Source organism: Garra rufa, chromosome 24 (genome assembly GCF_049309525.1).
Source record: "Garra rufa chromosome 24, GarRuf1.0, whole genome shotgun sequence".
Lineage (NCBI taxonomy): Eukaryota > Metazoa > Chordata > Actinopteri > Cypriniformes > Cyprinidae > Garra > Garra rufa.
The window spans coordinates 17,161,687-17,181,945 of NC_133384.1; the positions used below are offsets into that span (position 1 = coordinate 17,161,687).

Sequence of the window (20,259 nt, forward strand, 5' to 3'; positions counted from 1 at the left end):
CGCTTGCGGGCTATCTGTCACCCGGCTCGGCGTCGTCCTTGAAGGCTCCGTCCTTGCCCACCAGGCCCCTTAAAGTTAAATCTGGCCTGATGGGTAAGGCATACACGGCAGCAGGTCAAGCAGGGTCTTGCCTTCACACCATGGGCATCCTGCAAGCCTACCAGGCTGACCTGCTGAAGGAGTTCAGCAGCGGCGAGGAAGTTAGCGTAACAGAGATGCAGAAAACTGCAGATCTCGCTCTCCGCGCCACCAAGGAGGCCGCCCGTGCTGTTGGGCGGTCTATGGCAGCCCTGGTGGCTGCGGAGAGGCATCTCTGGCTGACCCTGTCCGACGTAAAGGAAAAGGACAGGGTCACGCTTCTGGACGCCCCCCTGCAACCATCTGGCCTCTTTGGTGCCGCGGTTGATACCGTTGTGGCTAGGCACCAGGAGGCCCGCAAGCAGGCGGCGGCGTTCAGAACATTTCTTCCTCGCCGCGTGTTCTCCTCTGAGGCTGCTGCACCATCAAAGAAGCAGCCTCAGCCGTGTACGAGCTCCCATCGTGAGGCACAGAAGCAGAGCGTTGCTGCCCGTGCTCCCCCGGCCCAGCCTAGGGGACCCGGAAAGCGACGCTCTAAGTCGGGGGCTTCCAAGACGAAGAGGCCTGACCTGAGGGTCGTCCTCCAGTCAAGGAAGTCCTCGACTAAGCGGCCCTGACGGTTGTGGTTCAGGGCCGTTGAGGGCAGCCCCTCTCGAGGGGGTTTGCACCGTACCTCCAGGTGCGGGTTTCAGACCCCTTCGTGGCCCTCAGGAGATGAGTCAGCTAACCCTGCCAGTGTTACAGGGCGCGGCTATCTCCCGCGAACATCCTCTAGCTGTTCCGCCCGGAAACGTAGCGGCCCTGGAGAGTTCGCAGCCCCCGCGGGGGTCTCCCGAGGAGCTAGTTCAGGAGCTTCCTGCCAGTTCGCTGTTACAGGTCTCCGCGTTAGTTCCTCGAGTAAATCCAGACACCAGTCTCGAGAGGCTGGTACCCTTAGTGAACTTTTTGGCAGCGTGGAAACTACTGCCAAGAGTCTCAAATTGGGTCCTGCGTACTGTAGAGAAAGGTTATGCTATCCAGTTCGGCGCCACGCCGCCACCTTTCAACGGGGTATTTCCAACTCTAGTAAGCCCCGAGCAGGGTCTGGTGATGGAACAAGAAGTAGAAACTCTTCTGAGGAAGGACGCCATCGAGGTGGTCCCTCCTCAAGACAGGGAATCCGGGTTTTACAGCCGGTACTTCATTGTTCCGAAGAAGGATGGGGGGCTTCGGCCCATCTTAGATCTCAGGCTGCTGCAAGAAGCTGAAATTCAAGATGCTTACTGTCAGGCAGGTCGTGTCACAAATCAGGTCCGAGGACTGGTTTGTCACGATAGATCTAAAAGACACTTATTTTCACGTCTCCATCCTTCTTCAGCACAGGAAGTATCTCAGGTTCGCTTTCAGGGGCAAGGCTTACCAATACAGAGTGCTTCCTTTCGGCCTAGCTCTCTCACCCCGCACTTTCACAAAGTGTGTGGATGCTGCTCTGGCTCCGTTGCGACTCCAGGGCGTCCGCATACTCAACTACATAGACGACTGGCTCATCCTAGCCAGCTCGGAGCAGTTAGCGGTTCAGCATCGAGGTGCTGTTCTCGCTCACATGAAAGAGTTGGGGTTGAGACTCAACGCCAAGAAGAGTGTGCTTTCTCCACTACAGAGGACCACTTACTTAGGCGTAGTGTGGGACTCGATCTCCATGCAGGCACGCATGTCTCCTGCACGAGTCGATTCCATACTGACCGCAGTGAATGCAGTAAAGCTAGGCCAGTCACTCACTGTCAAACAGTTTCAAGTACTGTTAGGTCTTATGGCAGCCGCTTCCAACGTGATACCTTTTGGACTGCTGCACATGAGACCACTACAGTGGTGGCTCAGGACCAGGGGGTTCTCCCCGAGGGGAAACCCGCTCCGCAAGATCAAGGTTACGCGGCGTTGCCTACGTGCCTTGGCCATATGGAGGAAACCCTGGTTCCTCTCTCAGGGACCGGTTCTGGGAGTGCCTGGTCGCCGTATCACGCTAGCGACCGACGCTTCCCTTACCGGCTGGGGGGCGGTCATGCGTGGCCGCTCAGCCCAAGGCCTATGGAGCGCCCACCATCTCTCGTGGCACATAAACCGCTTAGAGATGCTGGCAGTATTCCTGGCCCTAAAGAGGTTTCTCCCAGACCTAAGAAACAAACACGTGCTGGTCCGTACAGACAGCACTGCGGTGGTTTACTACATAAACTACATAAACCACCAAGGAGGACTCCGCTCACGCCCCTTATACAAGCTGGCGTACCGGATACTCCTTTGGTCTCAAGAGAAATTCCTCTCCCTGAGAGCAGTCCATATTCCTGGACATCTGAATGTGGGAGCAGACGTCCTGTCGAGGCAGGGGCTGAGGCCCGGGGAATGGATGCTTCACCCAGAGGTGGTGAAGCAGATCTGGAGAGTGTTTGGCCAGGCACAGGTGGACCTGTTTGCGACTCAGGAGACATCGCACTGTCCCCTCTGGTACTCTCTAGTTCCTCCAGCTCCACTGGGGCTGGATGCCATGGCACAGACGTGGCCGAGGCTGCGTCTGTACGCCTTTCCCCCGATCGCTCTGCTCCCGGGAGTTCTGGAACGGGTCCGTCGGTTTCAAGTGCGGCTGCTACTAGTAACCCCATACTGGCCGGCACGAGTATGGTTCTCGGACCTGGTATCTCTCCTCGACGGCTCTCCGTGGGAGATTCCCGTCAGGAGGGACCTCCTGTCTCAGGCTGGGGGCGCAATATGCCACCCCCACCCAGAGAAGTGGAGGTTATGGGTGTGGCCCCTGAGGGGGCACAACTCATAGGAGCGGGTCTCTCAACCGAGGTTGTTGAGACCCTTCTCCAATCCAGAGCTCCCTCTACGAGGAAACTGTATGGCCTTAAGTGGAACTTATTTGCGAGATGGTGCCGCGAGCGCCACCTGGACCCAGTCAACTGCCCGGTCGGTACAGTTCTGGAGTTCCTACAGTCTCGCCTATCCGCAGGGCTAGCTCACTCCACTCTAAAGGTATACGTGGCAGCCATAAGTGCCTACCACGCCCCTTTGGGTGGCCTCTCAGTAGGTAGAGAGCCCTTGGTCATACGGTTCCTCCGCGGTGCGCTCAGGCTGAGGCCTCGAGTGACACCCAGGGTCCCCACGTGGGACCTCGCTGTGGTGCTAGAAGCTCTATGCAAGCCTCCATTTGAGCCCATAGAGGAGTCTACGGATCGCGCCCTCACAATTAAGACGGCGCTCCTGTTAGCACTCACTTCTCTCAAGAGAGTAGGTGACCTGCAGGCCCTTTCAGTGGCCCCATCTCATTTAGAGTTTGCCCCAGGGATGGCCAAGGCCTTTCTATATCCCAGGGTCGGGTACGTCCCGAAGGTCCCCTCCCTAGCACCGCAGCCAGTAACACTGCAGGCGTTTTATCCTCCTCCGTTCGCGGAGCCGAACCACAGGAAGTTCAATTGCATGTGCCCAGTCAGAGCCTTAGATGCATACGTCCACAGAGCTGCCACGTGGCGTAGAACAGAGCAATTGTTTGTCTGTTACGGCCCCCCAAAGAGAGGGGGCCCGGCTTCAAAGCCTACTATCAGTAGATGGATCATTGATGCCATATCTACAGCTTAAGAGTCCTCTGGTCTCCCATCCCCGATGGGACTCAAGGCTCACTCTACTCGAGGTCTGTCGGCCTCGAGGGCTCTGACGGCAGGTGTCCCAATACAGGACATCTGCAATGCTGCGGGTTGGTCCACGCCCCTAACATTCGTTAGGTATTACGAGCTCGACCTCAGAGCCGCTCCAGGCTCGGCTGTACTCTCGGCCTAGTGCGCTAGGCCTGGAGGGTCAGCCACCTCCCTAGCCAGGAGGAGACTTCTCAAGGCGCATTCTTTCTGCGGAAAGAAGAGAAGTCGTTTCGCCACTTTAAAGAGATCTGCAAATTCTACCTTTTGTCCGTGCAAGCTAGACAAAAGCTCTTTCAGTCCCTCTTGTCCTGGCAGAACCCCCAGACAAAGGACTAAGACTCCTCGTGAGCCCGAGGGCCGAGGAGTGCCTCTCGCACTGGCTGGCGAACCAGGAAGAGGTCACGGTTCTCGTGTGCCTGAGGGCCGAGAACTGCACAGCCCTCTTGTGGAATGCTAGACAATGGCTTAATTCTCCTCGTGCTCTGACGCAGCATGCTATCAGACCGAGTGTATTTCGGTCCCTCTGGTTTCTGGCTTTCCCCAGACCAAGGACTAAGACTCCTCCTCTGCCTTCAATAAGGCCGAGGAGTGCCTCATGCACTGGCTGGCTACCAGGCAGAGGCCCCTACTGTCTTCCCCGTGAGCCCGAGGGCCGGGGATTGCAGTGCCCTCTTGTCCGCGTAATGCTAGAAAATGGCTTATTCCCTCGCGTCCTGGCGGAGCTCCAGGCCGAGCCTTGGGTCCCTCTTGTTCTGGCTGAACCTCCAGACAAAGGATCACCCTCTCCTCGTGTGCCCGAGGGCCGAGGAGCCTTGAGGTCGAGCTCACCGTCCTCGTGGGTCTGCGGACCGAGGACTTCCCACACCATCTGTCCGCCGAGTGCTAGACAGTGGTCATTCGGTCCCTCTTGTTCTGGCTAACTCCCAGACAAAGGACTAAGACTCTGCGTGTGCCTGAGGGCCGTGGAGTACCTCTCGTTCTGGCTGGCGACCAGACAGAGGAAGACTACCATTCCTCGTGTGCCCGAGGGCCGAGGACTCAGGGCCTTCTTGTCCGCGGAATGCTAGACAAGGGCTCTCTCTTTTTCCACCCTGGTTGAGCAGACACTCGCAGGGCTCGGAAATTATGGGGGCGTTGGTAGTCTCGTTCCCCATAGCGTTCCTGACGCGGCTCGAGTTCCCGGAAGGGAACGTCTCGAGTTACGTATGTAACCTTAGTTCCCTGAGGGAACGAGACGCCGCGTCTCGGACCATAATTCCCGCACCCTGCGGCGCTCGCTTCATTCCTAGAGCTGCCGCCGGCTTCAAACGCACGTGCTTTATACTTCCTGGTCGGTGACGTCACCGCGCCTGTGACGTCACCCCCGTCATTTCATTGGTTGTTATACACAGTTCAGAGTGCGGCCCGCCAATGGCGTTCCCCATAGCGTTCCTGACGTGGCGTCTCGTTCCCTCAGGGAACTAAGGTTACATACGTAACCCGAGACGTTTTTGAGGAAAACATTTCAGGATTTCTTCTATGGTGCCCCGAGTTTGAACTTCCAAAATGCATTTAAATACGGCTTCAAATGATTCCAGATGCAGTTGTAAATGATCACAGCCAAGGAAGAAGGGTCTTATTTTTTTTTAAGTTACAATTTATATACTTTTTAACCTCAAATGCTTGTCTTGCTCTGCCTGAACTCTGTTTTTTCCGGTTCAAGACAGTTAGGGTATGTCGAAAAACTCCCATCTTGTTTTCTCCCTCAGCTTCAAAATCGTCCTCCATTCTGTTTTACTCTTTTTTGTACAGGGTGTTTGATCTTCTTTGCATGTTCACTTTGTAAACACTGGGTTGGTACTTCTGCGATGTAGGGTGATTTTTAAATAATTTTTTAAGTTGAGGTAGAAAATAAGATGGGAGTTTTTCAACTCGAACCGGAAAAAAATGAGCCACATTTAAACTGCATTTTGGAAGTTAAAACTCGGGGCACCATAGAAGTCCACTATATGGAGAAAACTTCTGAAATGTTTTCCTCAAAAAACATCATTTCTTTACGACTGAAGAAAGAAAGACATGAACATCTTGGATGACAAGGGGGTGAGTACATTATCTGTAATTTTCTGTTCTGAAAGTGGACTTCTCCTTTAAGCCTCTGACAACTCTTCAGGTCTCTATTGTAAAAACTTTTTTTTAATGGTTTGAGTTTGAAATGAGTGTGAGTACAAACACAATGAGGCTGTAAAAGTAAACTGGTGAATAGATGAGTTTACCTGTCTGGCATGATGACATTTATTGCCCACTCTTTTGCTAAGATTCACACTCCAGCCCAGTAGGTGGTGATAATGAACCTAATTTTAATTTGTGAACCACAAAAATGAAAAAGAAGATAAGTATATAGTATATAGTAGACACAATGCATCATTAGTTGGTCTATTGGTGGCACAAAATGTAAACAATACCACTGAACTGAAGGAAACTCTGATATTTTGATGATTATTACTGCTGAAAATGATCAGTTATTGTAATGTTTTGAGCTGTACTAATCGGTCAGATCCAGGGAAAACATTTAGAGTATTATAGACTGCCAAAAGTTATAACAAATCAAGGAGAAGAGTACAGAAAACTGTCTGAGGAACAAAAGGTTTTTGAGGTTGGCCAAACTGAACCTGGATTTCCAGGGCAAGAATGTTGACAACATTAATGTTTGTTCTTATCATTTCCAGTCAGGCAGGTTAAATATTAGGCTAGTATCTTAATTAATACTGCTCGTATGTATCTTTACCACCTATTTACTTTAGTTTGTCAAAATATTGCGCCCTTTCCTTCTTACTAAGTCCTTCTCTATATGATTTAGCAGCTTCCACATGTTTTTCAGTGGTTTAGACAGCATAAATTAGCAGAACAGCATATTCAGTAGTACATTAACCGCTGTTGTTTAACTTCGAGTATCATCAGTATGGCCACGCATCCGGGTAATTGACCAAACCGTGACAAAAGTGCAAACCCTCTATAATTAAAAGTAGCCTATTTCATGGATATTGAACACTGATGAATAATGAGGAGTTGTGTGGTATTATAAATGAAAGCTTGGGATGAGCATCCCTGATGAAGGAATACAAACAAACACTGTCCTGCTTTCTTCTAAATCTTTCTGTCATCTCTTCTCCTCAACTCCACAGTTTTCTCCATAGGTGGGCCCAAAGCCCATCCATTACAGACAGCTTGCCAAACACATCTCCATTTTTTCACAAGCCTCTTCAGAGCAGTAAAAATGAGAAATACTGAGAGCTATTGCTAATTGAGCAGTTTAATCACTGTTTGTTGAATGCTTCCTTCCTGTTCATGGCATTTTGAAAGAATGCACTTCAAACTGCAACGCTGCATCATTTTTAAATCCTCAACAGCAAGATTTCAAATATTTATTAAACAACAGCTCACAAATCTTCATCAGTCTCAATGTAAATGTCGATTGCATGTTGAATGGCTCAGTTTTTATATCCTATTTCATTTCTTTTTTTCAGATCCTGACTTTAAAGACATAGGAGTCCCCAAACCTCTTCCCTGTGGGTATTATTCATTCATCTATAAGCATCCTCTATATGATTACATCTAATGGCTTTCCATTTTTGTAATTTGTCTTCTCATGTCACCCTCACTGCAGTTTGTGAATTCGAGATGGGAGGACCTGAAGGCATCATTGAATCGCAGCAGATCACCAAAGACGGCAAAGCCTTGCAGACCGAGGCAGTGGACTGCAAGTGGTACATCCGTGCGCCTCCTCGCTCCAAGGTCAGTCCCCTGCAGTCAGCCCCGTCCCAACTTCCCCCGCTATGTGATGATAACACCAAGTTGTTTCCCTGTTGTCGTTTTGTTACCCAGCCTGCCACGTTTCTGACATATGACAGCTTGTATCTGCCTCAAGCTGTGCAGTAACCGCCTAACACGCTTCAGTGTTTGGCTTCCTGTTTTGCAGTCGTTTGCATTATGCGGCCATTGCGAAAACATCTCGGGGCGGATTTGTATGTGGTTAGGTTGAATTTTGTTGAGGATAAAAATGTGGCTGCTTTTGGGTGTGTTCTTTCTTTTATTATTTCTTTCTTTTAATGTTAGCATCAACAACTCTGTAACTGATGGATTCGCCCTGAGTTATTAAGTTACCTGTGGAACCGATCAGTAGCCATATGACTAAACACAATAAATTGCCTCCATTTCCTGTTTATCTTTAGATAGCAATAGTGTTGACTGGAGAGCAAAAATCTGTATTATGCCATGGCGTGCTGATAATATTTGTGCTTAATGTGATTTATTGCTTCAGAAATTGATTTTTGTTCTATCTGATGTCCTTCCAGAGGCACAAATCAAAAGCATATGCCCTTGTCCTTTTCACAGCGATTAGTTTCACACAGCTATTCAAGCATTTTTATCATCTACCAGAACTGCTCAAAGAGACCGAACATTTCAGCGCTGTGACTCATGATTGCGTTTGTGTGAATTTGTACATAGTGCTTATTATGAAGACATAAACTTTTTCTCCTCCGGTTACTTCACAGAGTGTTGGCTGATATACCATTTATACAGCAGACTGTGAGCAGAAATAGTATATATTATATATATATATATATATATATATGTATGTATATGTATGTATATATATATATATATGTATGTATATGTATATATATATATATTGGAAGTAATTGTAACACTTAAGATGGCAGATTATGGAATGATCTTGTTTATGAATCTGAATTTTTATGAGGTGGCTAATTCGTACGATCTCACTGGTACGATTTTGATTTGTCTAGACCCCTGTGATGGGTTGCTTTAGGGGTAGGTTTTGGGGAACTCATAAAATATAGTGCCTTGCAAAAGTATTCATACCCCTTCATTTTTTTCACGTTTTGTTATGTTGCTGCCTTATGGTAAATTGCTTTGAAGTACTTTTTTTTCCCACATCAATCTACACTCCATACACCATAATGACAAAGCAAAAACAGAATTGTCACAACTTCGTAAATATATTGAAAAAAAAAAGTGCATTGCATAAGTATTCATACCCTTAACTCAGTACTTAGCTGAAGCACCTTTACAGCCAGTCTTTTTGGGTATGATGCAACAAGCTTTGCACATCAGAATTTGACAATTATCTGCCATTCTTCACCTCACTTCAACTCGCAAGCACATTTTCAGGTTTTTCCAGAAATATTTGATTGGGTTAAAGCCCAGGCTCTGGCTGGGCCACTCAAGGACATTCACAGAGTTGTCTATAAGCCACTTTTGCTGTGTGCTTAGGGTCATTGTTCTGTTGTAAGGTGAACATTCTGCCCAGTCTGAGGTTCTGAATGCTCTGGACTGGGTTTTCATTAAGGTTATCTCTATATTTTGCTGTGTTGAGCTTTTCTTCTACTCTGATGATTCCCTCGGTCACTGCTGCTGAAAAGCAGCCCCACAGCATGAGGATGCTATCAGCACACTTTACTTTTGAGATGGTATTAAGATAGCAGTTGAAAAAAATCATGTTTCCTCCAAACATGATGTTTGGAATTGAGGTTCATCAGACCAGAGAATCTTGTTTCTCAAAGTCTGAGGGTCCTTTAGGTGCTTTTTTGCAAATGCCAAGTGTGTTTTCATGTGTGTTCACTGAGGAGAGGATTGAGTCCTGCCACACCACCATAAAGTCATAAAGTTTGTCATTCTGTAGGTTTTTGCTGTTGCCACATATGATCATGGAGCTTAACTAGAGTGGCCATCAGGTTCTTGGTCACCAGTCTAACCAAAGACCTTCTTCATCAATTGCTCAGTTTGGCCAGGAGGCCAGTTCTAGATAGTGTTGTGGTTGTTTCAAACTTCTTCCATTAAGGGTAATGGAGACTCCATGTTTCTGTGGACCTTCAGTGCAGCAGACTTTTTTTCTAAACTCTTTCCCTAGATTTGTGGCTTGATGCAATCCTGTCTCTGAGCTCTACAGGCAGTTTTTTTTTTTTTTTACCTCAGGGCTTGGTTTTTGTTCTGATATGCATTTTCAACTGTTAGACCTTTTATTAAGACGTGTGTCCCTTTCCAAATCATACCCATTCAATCGAATTTGCCCCAGGTTAATTTCACTCAAAGTGTAGTAACATCTACAAGCAATATGAATGCTCCTGAGCTAAATTTCAGCTGTCCCAGATAAGGGTATGAATACTTATGCAATGGAATCATTTAAGTTTTTTTTTTATTTTTAATAAATTTGCAAAGATGTTAAAAACTGTAAAACTGTTTTTCGCTTTGCAATTATGGCGAATGCAGTGTAGGTTGATGTGGAGGGGGGAAAAAAGTATTTTAAAGCAGTTTAACATAGCAGCAACATAACAAAAATGTAAAAACAATTAAGGGGATGATACTTTCGCAAGACACTGTACTTAAGATTTAGCAAAAAAAAAATAAGGTTGAATTAGCCACTATGTAAAATAAGTAAGAATTGCCATGAGATCAGGTTTGTAGATCTGAACCTAATTTGAAATACATACTTTATAAAATATTTTATAGACACTACCATTCAAAAGTTTGGGGTCATGTTTATTCTGGAAAAAAGTTTCACGGTTTTCACAAAAATATTAAGCAGCACAACTGTTCAACATTGGCAAAAAAAAATATTTAATTCAAGAAACATTTCTTGTTATCAAATCAGCATATTAGAATGATTTTTTTAAGGATCATGTGACACTGAAGACTGAAGTAATGGCTGCTAAAAATTCAGCTTTGCCATCACAAGAATAAATTATATTTTAAAATACATTGAAAACAGCTATTTTAAATTGTAATAATATTTCAATGTGCTCAAAAAATACGGTAAAACATTTATACAGTATTTTTGAGCAAACAAATGCAAACTTTGTGAGAATAAGAGCCTTAAAACAATGTGTTCCGAAGATGAACGAAGGTCTTATGGGTTTGGAATGACATGAGGGTGAGTAATTAATAAGAGAATTACCATTTTTGGGTAAACTGTCATTTTAAAGGGCAATAAGGGATTTGACTTTGACACATGCTATTGGGGATCTCTATTTTTAAATGTTAATAATATATTAGCCAAGCTACTTGTATACCTATGAGTGAACCGACTGACCTTAAAAGGATTTTGTCCTGCTGTTCTTATCGTAATGTACATTTGTGGTCCCCAAATAAGTGTTATATTCTCTGTTTCATTGAAAATGATGATTTTCTGTAGCAGCTCTGAATCAGTGTCATGTTTATCTGGCCCTGAAATCTCACAGGAATGATTGTTTGAAGCACAGATGGCGGGGAAAGCATCGTGCCTTGCTCTAGACACCAGCTACTGTTGCTCAAATGGCTTTCCTCGCCACATCTCACAGGTCTTCATATATCTCATCCAATTAAGTCCACAAGCGTATAACCTCCCAGACATGTACATCTCATCTTAAGCTGTTTCTTATTTGATTTACTGTCTGATAGGAAGAGAAAAAGGGGCGGGGTCTATTACATCATCGTGTTTGTAGCAATTCATCCAAATGAGAATTTTTGACTCTGAGCTGCAACCGCTGCTGATTTTTCTGTCTGCTCTGGTGGGAACATCAGTGGATGCAGGCTACAAATAAGTCAGCGCAGAGGGGGATGTGAACAGCACCTCAAACACATCCACATGCCCTGAAGAGACAGCAGTCCCCAACTGGCCAGAGGTTGACGTCTCGATGTCAGGCAGCCCTGACTAATTTATTCCAGAGGAGCGGTCGAAGGGAAGAAAGCTGAGTTATTGAGATACAATAACTCTGCTGGGTAATTAGAGTGTGTTTGAAGAGTCAAGCCAGATTCTGGAGTCTGGAGGGGGCTTGTTTCAGATGGAGGGGTGAAGAAGGTTTCTATTCAGTCATTTTCACTGATTCACATAATGTTTAAGGTCAGGCAAGTAATCGGGTTCCACTTGTTTTGCTCTCAGTGGGACAAGATATAACTATTATAAAAGATTATAAAATTTATTATGGGACAAGGTATAACTACAATACTATAGTGAAATTGGAGAGACAACTTTCCCAGTATATTTTTGAAAAAAATCAAATAAAAAAAATAATAATAATGTTTATACACATAACATATACATGTCTTTACTGTCACCTTTGATCAATTTAATGCATCTGTAAAAATAATAATAATAATACATATGTATATATATGCACACACACACACACACACACACACACACACACACATGTATGTTTTTATTATATAATTTATTATTTAATTTAGATTTTACAGTAAATGTTTTCTAAAAAATGATCAGAAATCAAGATTAATTGACTATTTTCTGACTGTATAACATGTAGTATTTAGCAGTACGAAAAAATATTAATATAAAATAGATTTAAATGAGAAAAAGTAATAAAATAATAATAATATTTATACACATAACATATACATGTCTTTACTGTCACTTTTAGTCAATTTAATGTATCTGTAAATAAAATAGAAAATTTTATATGTATATTTAATATATATTTAAATGTATATTATATATATGTGTATAACTTTTTTATTACATTATTTATTATTTAATATATATTTTACAGTAAATGTTTTCTAAGTGATGCTCAGAAATCAAGATTAATTGACTATATTTTCTGACTGTATAACATCTAGGCTATATATATATAAATGTGTATAACTTTTTATTATATTATTTATTTTTTATATTTTATTATTTTATTTATATATTTTACATTAAATGTTTTCTAAAGAAAGGTCAGAAATCATAATTAAGTATTATAGTATTTAGCAGTGAGAAAAAAAATATTCATGTAAAATAGATTCAAAAACGAAATTTTTCCAGTATTTCTGGAAAAAATATTATAATAAAAATAAAAATAAAAAATAATTATTTATATACACATAACATACACGCCTTTACTGTTATGTTTGACCAATTTAATGCATAATTAATTAACAATTAAATTAAATGTGTATAACTTATTTTATCAGATTATTTATTATATATTTTACAGTAAATGTTTTAACATGTGTTCCGAAGATGAACAAAGGTCTTACAGGTTTGGAACAACATGAGGGTAATTAATTAATGACAGAATTTTCATTTTTGGGTGAACTGTCTCTTTAAGAAAAAGCAATTGGGCAACTTTTATGATATTTTTTATAACGGTTTGCATCCTTTCTGTAGATTTAAATCCATAATCTCCATTCTTTGAAGACCATTCTTTAAAAGTTCCACAGAAAGTCAGTCAAACATTTTTGGTATGACATAAGGGTGAGTAGATGACAAAATGTTAATTTGGAGGTGTACTTTTCCTTTAAATACACTGCCGGAATGACCCTCACCATGCATGAAAAACCAAATAACACTAGTTGACAGATCTGACAGAATCAGAACTTCCCAATATTGGCACAGAGTGTTCTCTTCAGAGCGGCTGGAGTTTGCAGTCTAGTGAGGTGATTTTACATTTAATGAGCACTTGGCGTTCCATTATGACAAGTAAATGAAGCACCCCAGTTCAACCAGTGAGCAAAGGCTCATGTGTTACTCAACAGCTCAGTAAATCTTCTCACTGTAATAGCACTTCGTCCAGCACATTTCCACTTTTATAGGGGGACCGGTCAGTGTGTCATTCCAGCAGTGTTCGTCACTTTGTCCTAGCCACCCCACGATATGCTCACACCTACAATAACAATAACAATGTAGTCTTTCTGGACTGCTGCGGTGTGTACAATCTCTCATCATCAGCAAAACAGCATGCGGGCTTCACTTATACCCACACTGTACATAAAACCCCACTCACTCACATCTAAACAAATGAAACATACAGTATGAGGCTTTCCAATTCCCTCTGAGAATCACACGAAGATGATAGACTCGCTACAGTATGTGCCAGCTTGTTAGAACTTGTTAGGCACAATTTACTAGGCGGAATATGAGGAACATGCAAGACGGTAATTAGACAGAATTGATTATAAAAAGCATTAAGGAACCCGACCGGTTATTAAGACAGACTCGCCTAATAATCTATCAACCTTAGGGTAGCTGAAAGCAAAATCCAGAAACTGATATTGAAAGTACATCCACTGACAACTGAGTAGCCAATCGCTAACACTGCCTTATAAACCCTAAGGTAGAGGAATATATAATGTGACAAAATCAAATATTTAATCAAAAGATTTGGGCTATCCTTTGCACAGTCTTATTTCTTACATTGCACTCTAATTAGTTCAAGTTCAAGTTGCCTTTATTTGTGCTGAGTTGTGCTGAGTTTTGGGGAACTCATAAAACATAGTGCCTTGCAAAAGTATATTTTTTTCATGTTTTGTTATGTTGCTGTTGTATATAAAACTGTTTTAAATTACTTTTTTCCACACCAATCTAGACTCCATACAGCATAATGGCAAAGCAAAAACAGAATTGTCACAACTTCGTAAATGTATTAAAAATAAAACACTGAAATAAGTACATTGCATAAGTATTCATACCCTTAAGTCAGTACTTAGCTAGTCTCGCGTAGCCAGACCTTCAGACTGACGTCTTCCGGAAATCCGGTCAAATTCAACTAATCAGATGACGACTTCAACATTCCTGAAGTGTTTCCAGTTAAGTGTACGATATGCATCAGACGTTTAGCCAACGTTCCGTGGGCGTGACGCCTGAGGCTGAGACTAGTACTTAGCTGAAGCACCTTTACAGCCACTCAAGCTTTGTCTGCTTGGATGGGGGCATCCTTGGAATTGAGGTTCGTCAGATCAGAGAATCTTGTTTCTCACAATCTGAGAGTTCTTTAGGTGCTTTGTTGCAAATTCCAAGTATGTTTTCATGTTTCTTCACTAAGGAGAGGATTAAGTTGGGCCACACTGCTCTAAAGCCCAGATTGGTAGAGTGTTGCAGTGATGTTTAACCTTCTGTATGTTTCTCCTATCTTCACATATGATCATGGAGATCAACTAGAGTGACCATCAGGTTCTTGTTCACCAGTCTAATCAAGGCCCTTCTCCATCAATTGCCCAGTTTGGCCAAGAGGCCAGCTCTAAAAAGAGTCCTGGTCGTTTCAAACTTCTTCTTTTAAGGGTAACAGAGACTACATGCTTCTGTGAACCTTCAATGCAGCAGAATTTTGAACCTTTCCCCAGATGTGTGGCTTGGCTTTTTTTTTTACCTCAGGGTTTGGATTTTGCTCTGATTTGCATTTTAACTGTTAGACCTTTTATTAAGATGTGTGTGCCTTTCCAAATCATACCCATTCAATTGAATTTGCCACAGGTTAACTTCACTCAAAGTGTAGTAACATCTACAAGCAATATGAATAATCCTGTGCTAAATTTTTAACTGTTCCAGAAAGGGTATGAATATTTATGCAATGGAATCATTTAAGTTTTTTTATTTGTAATAAATTAACAAATATGTTTAAAAAAAAAGTTTTTTGCTTTGCCATTACAGTGAATTCAGTGTAGATAATGAATAAATAAATAAATAGTTTACAGCTTCTATTTTATGTTTTCCTTAAATATTATTAGAATATGATGCAGGAATCATTTGTCATTTTTTTATAATATTTAAAGTAATATTTTTGTTGCTTTTGTCATTTTGACAACTCCAGTCCTCATGAATTCCAATGAATTGTTAACAGAGAATTATTTGGTCTGTTCCTCATATCAAGTTATTATATACCTTAAAGTTATGATGTAACAGAAGTAGCGACAGATCTTTTCTTCTGTATTGTGACACACATCCAAGTGAAATAGCCTGTTAAAAAAGAAAAATAGGTTATATATTGATTATATTATATGAAAAAGTAGTTGATTGGATGAAGGCAGATCTGAATGTGAGCCTACAAGCTCAAGCTCAGTACCAGCAGCACTCATGCAGCCCCACCAGGGCTCCTCACCAGGCCATCGCCACACATGCTGGACACCATCTTAGTCGCACAGGATCACAGGACATGGTTTCAGTAATTCATGCTCTTGGGCAGGTTGTCTTCAGCAAACTGTTTGCGGGCTTTCTAGTGAGCCAGCTTCAGATGAGACTTCCTTCTGGGATGATACCTATGCAAACCAACTTGTTGCAGTGTGCGACATATGGTCTGAGCACTGACAAGCTGACCTTCTACTTCTGCAACCTTTAAAGCAATGCTGGCAGTACTCATGCTTCTGTTTTTTGAGGCCAGGTTCTGCACCTGACGCACAGAACAAGTTGGAAACCCTCTATATCTCCCTGTCCACTGTAGTGTAACTTGGTTTCAGGGTGTTACTGAACCTCTAATAGCCTTGGCCATCTTTGTGGAGAGCAACAATTCTAATTCTCAAATCCTCAGAGAGTTCTTTGCCATGAGATGCCATGTTGAACATCCAGTGGTCAGTATGAGAGAATTGTACTTAAAGCATCAAATTTTAACTGCTCTAATACAAGATACACAACTTTGTATAGTCCTGTCAAGCAGACAAAAACATAAACATGATGAATAGGACATTTGGCTTTGCATTGTTAAACAATGCACTGCTGTTATCACTTAGGGTGTACTAATTTTGTTGCCAGCTATTTTGACAATAAAGGCTGTATGTTGAGTTACTTTTAGCGGACAGTAAATCTATACTGCTATACAAGCTGCACATTGACTACTCTAAAATATATCCAAATGAAATATGAGGGGTGTACTTACTTGTGAAATACTGTATGTATGGATGTATGTATCCACCTTTTTTCCTCATAAAAGTGGGCAATTTGTAAATGTAAAAAAAATAAAATAAATCGAAAAATTTAGAGAAAATCGCCTTTAAAGTTGTCCAAATTAAGTTCTTAGCAATCCATATTACTAATTAAAAATTAAGTTTTGATATATTTACGGTAGGAAATTAATTTACAAATTTTCTTCATAGAACATGATCTTTACTTAATATCCTAATGATTTTTGCCATAAAAGAAAAATCTATCATTTTGACCCATACAGTGTATTTTTGGCTATTGCTACAAATAAACCTGTGCTACTTTTATATTTAAAAAGTGGCCTGGAGATTTTTCAAAAATGCACATTTCGTGTTCCACTAAAGAAAGTTATACAGGTTTGGAAGGACATGAGGGTGAATAAATGATGACAGAATTTTCTAATATTTCAAATGGTGAAAATGGGAGTCTGGATGAAGAGAGGTGTGAAGTAAGCTTGATTAGGGTTAGATTGAGTGAGAAGAGAGCAGATGGTTCGTTCTAACACCTCTCTGGTTTTTAGAGAGCCCAAAGGAGCTGGAGTGAGAGGATGTAGTTTATTACTGTGCTTTGAGAGCTCATCACTGCAACTTTTTGAAACCTCTCAATTCTGTGTACGACCTGAATTTCAAACACAGCCCTCTGTGTGTTCTTGTCATTGATCTCTCTGTGCAATTATCATCAATCTGAGGCTTTTCTGACTACAGAGATCTGTTGTTAAAGCAAACACAGTTTACCAGGTAATCTAGATGTCACTGATATGACAGCTGGGATAAGGGCATTGAAACCACTGAAGGAAAAAAAAAGATTTCGACAGAAGTGTCCATTTCCTTTGTGGAAATCGAGTTCTCGGGGTGTTAGAAGTAATAGATTTCCAAAGGGTGTAAGAGTCTTTTTTGCTCTTCTCTTTCTCTCTCTCTTTCTTAGATCTACTTGCGTTTCCTAGACTACGAGATGCAGAACTCCAACGAGTGTAAGCGTAATTTCGTGGCGGTGTATGACGGCAGCAGCTCGGTGGAAGACCTAAGGAATAAATTCTGCAGCACGGTGGCCAACGACGTCATGCTGGTGTCCGCGCTGGGCGTGGTCCGCATGTGGGCCGACGAGGGCAGCCGAAAGAGCCGCTTCCGGATACTCTTCACTACCTTTCAAGAGCGTAAGTCATAGACACAAACTCAAACACACTCACTGCAATTGACCCTTCTCATGGAGTTTGATTGACAGGCGATCTGACCAATCATAACACAGAATCTTCCATTTTTTCCGACAAACCAACGAGGAGAGTAGATTAACGTCAGTGGACTTGAACTCGAAGATACCCTCTGTTGTTCATTCATGTTTATTTTGTGCTATTACTAGTAAAAAGGAAGAGATGATCGATTAACATATTGCTTGAACAACACAAAAGAGCCGCAAAACTGTATTTATTGTTCAAGCTGAGGTCAAAAATGTACATACACCTTGCAGAATCTGCAAAATGTTAATTATATTACCAAAATAGGAGGGATCATACAAAGTGCATGTTATTTTTTGTTTAGTACTGACCTGAATTTCACATAAAAGACATTTACATACAGTCCACAAGAGAAAATAATAGTTGAATTTATAAAAATTACCCTGTTCAAAAGTTTACATACACTTGATTCTTAATACTGCGTTGTTACCTGAATGATCCAAAGCTGTGTTTTTTTTTTTTTTTTTTTCTTTTTTTTTTTTTTGTTAATGATAGTTGTTCGCGAGTCCATTGTTTGTCCTGAACAGTTAAACTGACAGCTGTTCTTCGGAAAAAACCTTCAGGTCCCAAAAATGCTTTGGTTTTTCAGCATTTTTGTGAATTTGAACCCTTTCCAACAATGACTGTACAATTTTGAGATCCATCTTTTCGTGCTGAGGACAACTGAGGGACTCATATGCAACTATTACAGAAGGTTCAAATGCTCACTGATGCCTCAGATAGAAAAATTATGCATTAAGATCCGGGGGGGGGGGGGGGAACTTTTGCAATTTAAAGATCAGGGTAAATTGAACTTATTTTGTTGTCCTTAGTGTAAAAAGATGGATATCAAAATCATACAGTCATTGTTGAAAAGCATTAAAATACACAAGAAATACTGAGAGGAACTCATGAACAACTATCCCTAAACAAAAAAAACAAAAACAAAAAGAACTGTGGATCATTCAGGTAACAACACAGTAATAAGAATCAAGTGTATGTAAACTTTTAAATGGGGTAATTTTAATAAATTCAACTATTATTTTCTCTTGTGGACTATATGTGAATGTCTTTTATGTGAAATATATTATTCAGGTCAGTACTAAATTAAAAAATAAGATGCATTTTGTATGACCCTACTATTTTGGTAAAATAATTAACATTTTGCAGATTCTGCAAGGTGTATGTAAACTATATATATTTCCTCTTTGTTTTTGAGTTGAAATAAAACCTAAACTCTGTAGACATTTCTTGACAATTTTCCTGAAGCCCACCTCACCTCACCTCACAGCAAGGTTGGGTTTATACCCTTGTGTACATGTTTGTATGAAATTTGACAAGCACTGACATCTTACACTTCAGCACTTATTCCCTGTTTTATAGCCACTCACTTATAAAACACACTCTCTCACTCTCATTTTCACCAGCACATTCATACCTGACAGAATGCTAAACCGAGCAGGACTCTGAAAATGAAAACAGCTCATCCATGTGTCCATTAAAGATACACGGGCCATCTATTTAGCTGATCACATTCTGCCAGCGATTTGAGCCACAAACACACTATAAATTTTGCATAACTCTGCCGAATATAAACTGGTTTATACTGGTTTACGCAGGTTAGGAGCTGGTGGACCCACACAGGCTTTAACAAAAAAGTTTACCCAAAAATGAACATTTTGTCATTGTTAACACTTTTTTGCTCCATGTGTAATTTATCTTTGCAACCTGGCAACCTTTTGCACACACTCTATCTTAAAAAACACTGATGATCTGAAAACAGTGATCTTTATTGCCATATTCTAATCAAATGGAAGCATAATACAGCCAGTCTGTGTTCTTCACCCTGTCGTTTGTGCTGTTTGTTGCTACTTAATTTGCCATCAAACATCTCAGTGACGAACTGTAATGGATCTTAATTGTTTGTGATTGAGGTTGCTGAATAAACACACTTAAGTAACATCTGTGCCACAATACAAAGTCTTTTGTTTTCAGCTAAATAATTGAAATTACAATTCTCAGACTTTTAGTCAACTAAAACATGATTTACTAAAATTCATACACTGAAGAGGTTCACTCATTTTAAAAATTAAAAAAATTAAACATTTTCATTTTTGGGTTAAATAACACATTTTCTGCTCTGTGCTTAATTTATCTTTGCAACCTGGCAACCAATTGCACACACTCTGTCTTAAACGCTGATGATCTAAAAAACGTAATAAATAATTGACTAAAATTAGATTACAATTCCCAGACTTTTAGTCAATTAAAGCATAATTTACTAAATTTATTCACTAAATAGCTTTACTAAACATGATAAAAACTAAGAACACATTTCAAAAAAAAAAAAGATCAATGGAATAGATCACTCAAAAATGAAAACTGTCATCATTTACTCCCCCTCATGTCATTCCAAACCTGTATGATTTTATTTCTTTCTTGGAACACAAAACAAGATAATTTATTAGAAGAATAAAATCTATCTAATCAAAATGTTTGGTCATCAACTTTCTTCACAACATCTACTTTTGTTTTCTGCAGACAAAGTCTTTTTTGTTGTTGTTTTAAGCAAAATCAAAATTGCAATTATCTGTTTAACCATTATGCTGGATAACTAAATGTTACTGTTTACT

The 20,259-nt window shown here is 41.4% G+C and overlaps 1 protein-coding gene across 2 annotated transcripts in view; it reads left to right on the plus strand.

Moving 5' to 3' along the window:
* The window catches only part of neto1l (neuropilin (NRP) and tolloid (TLL)-like 1, like), a 150,427-nt gene that overhangs the window by 102,181 nt on the left and 27,987 nt on the right, over nt 1-20,259 (plus strand). For both annotated transcript variants that reach the window (XM_073830796.1, XM_073830797.1), the window contains exons 5-7: nt 7,247-7,288; nt 7,387-7,514; nt 17,341-17,569. In XM_073830796.1, coding sequence (XP_073686897.1) covers nt 7,247-7,288; nt 7,387-7,514; nt 17,341-17,569 — 399 coding nt within the window. The remainder of the gene's footprint in view (nt 1-7,246; nt 7,289-7,386; nt 7,515-17,340; nt 17,570-20,259) is intronic.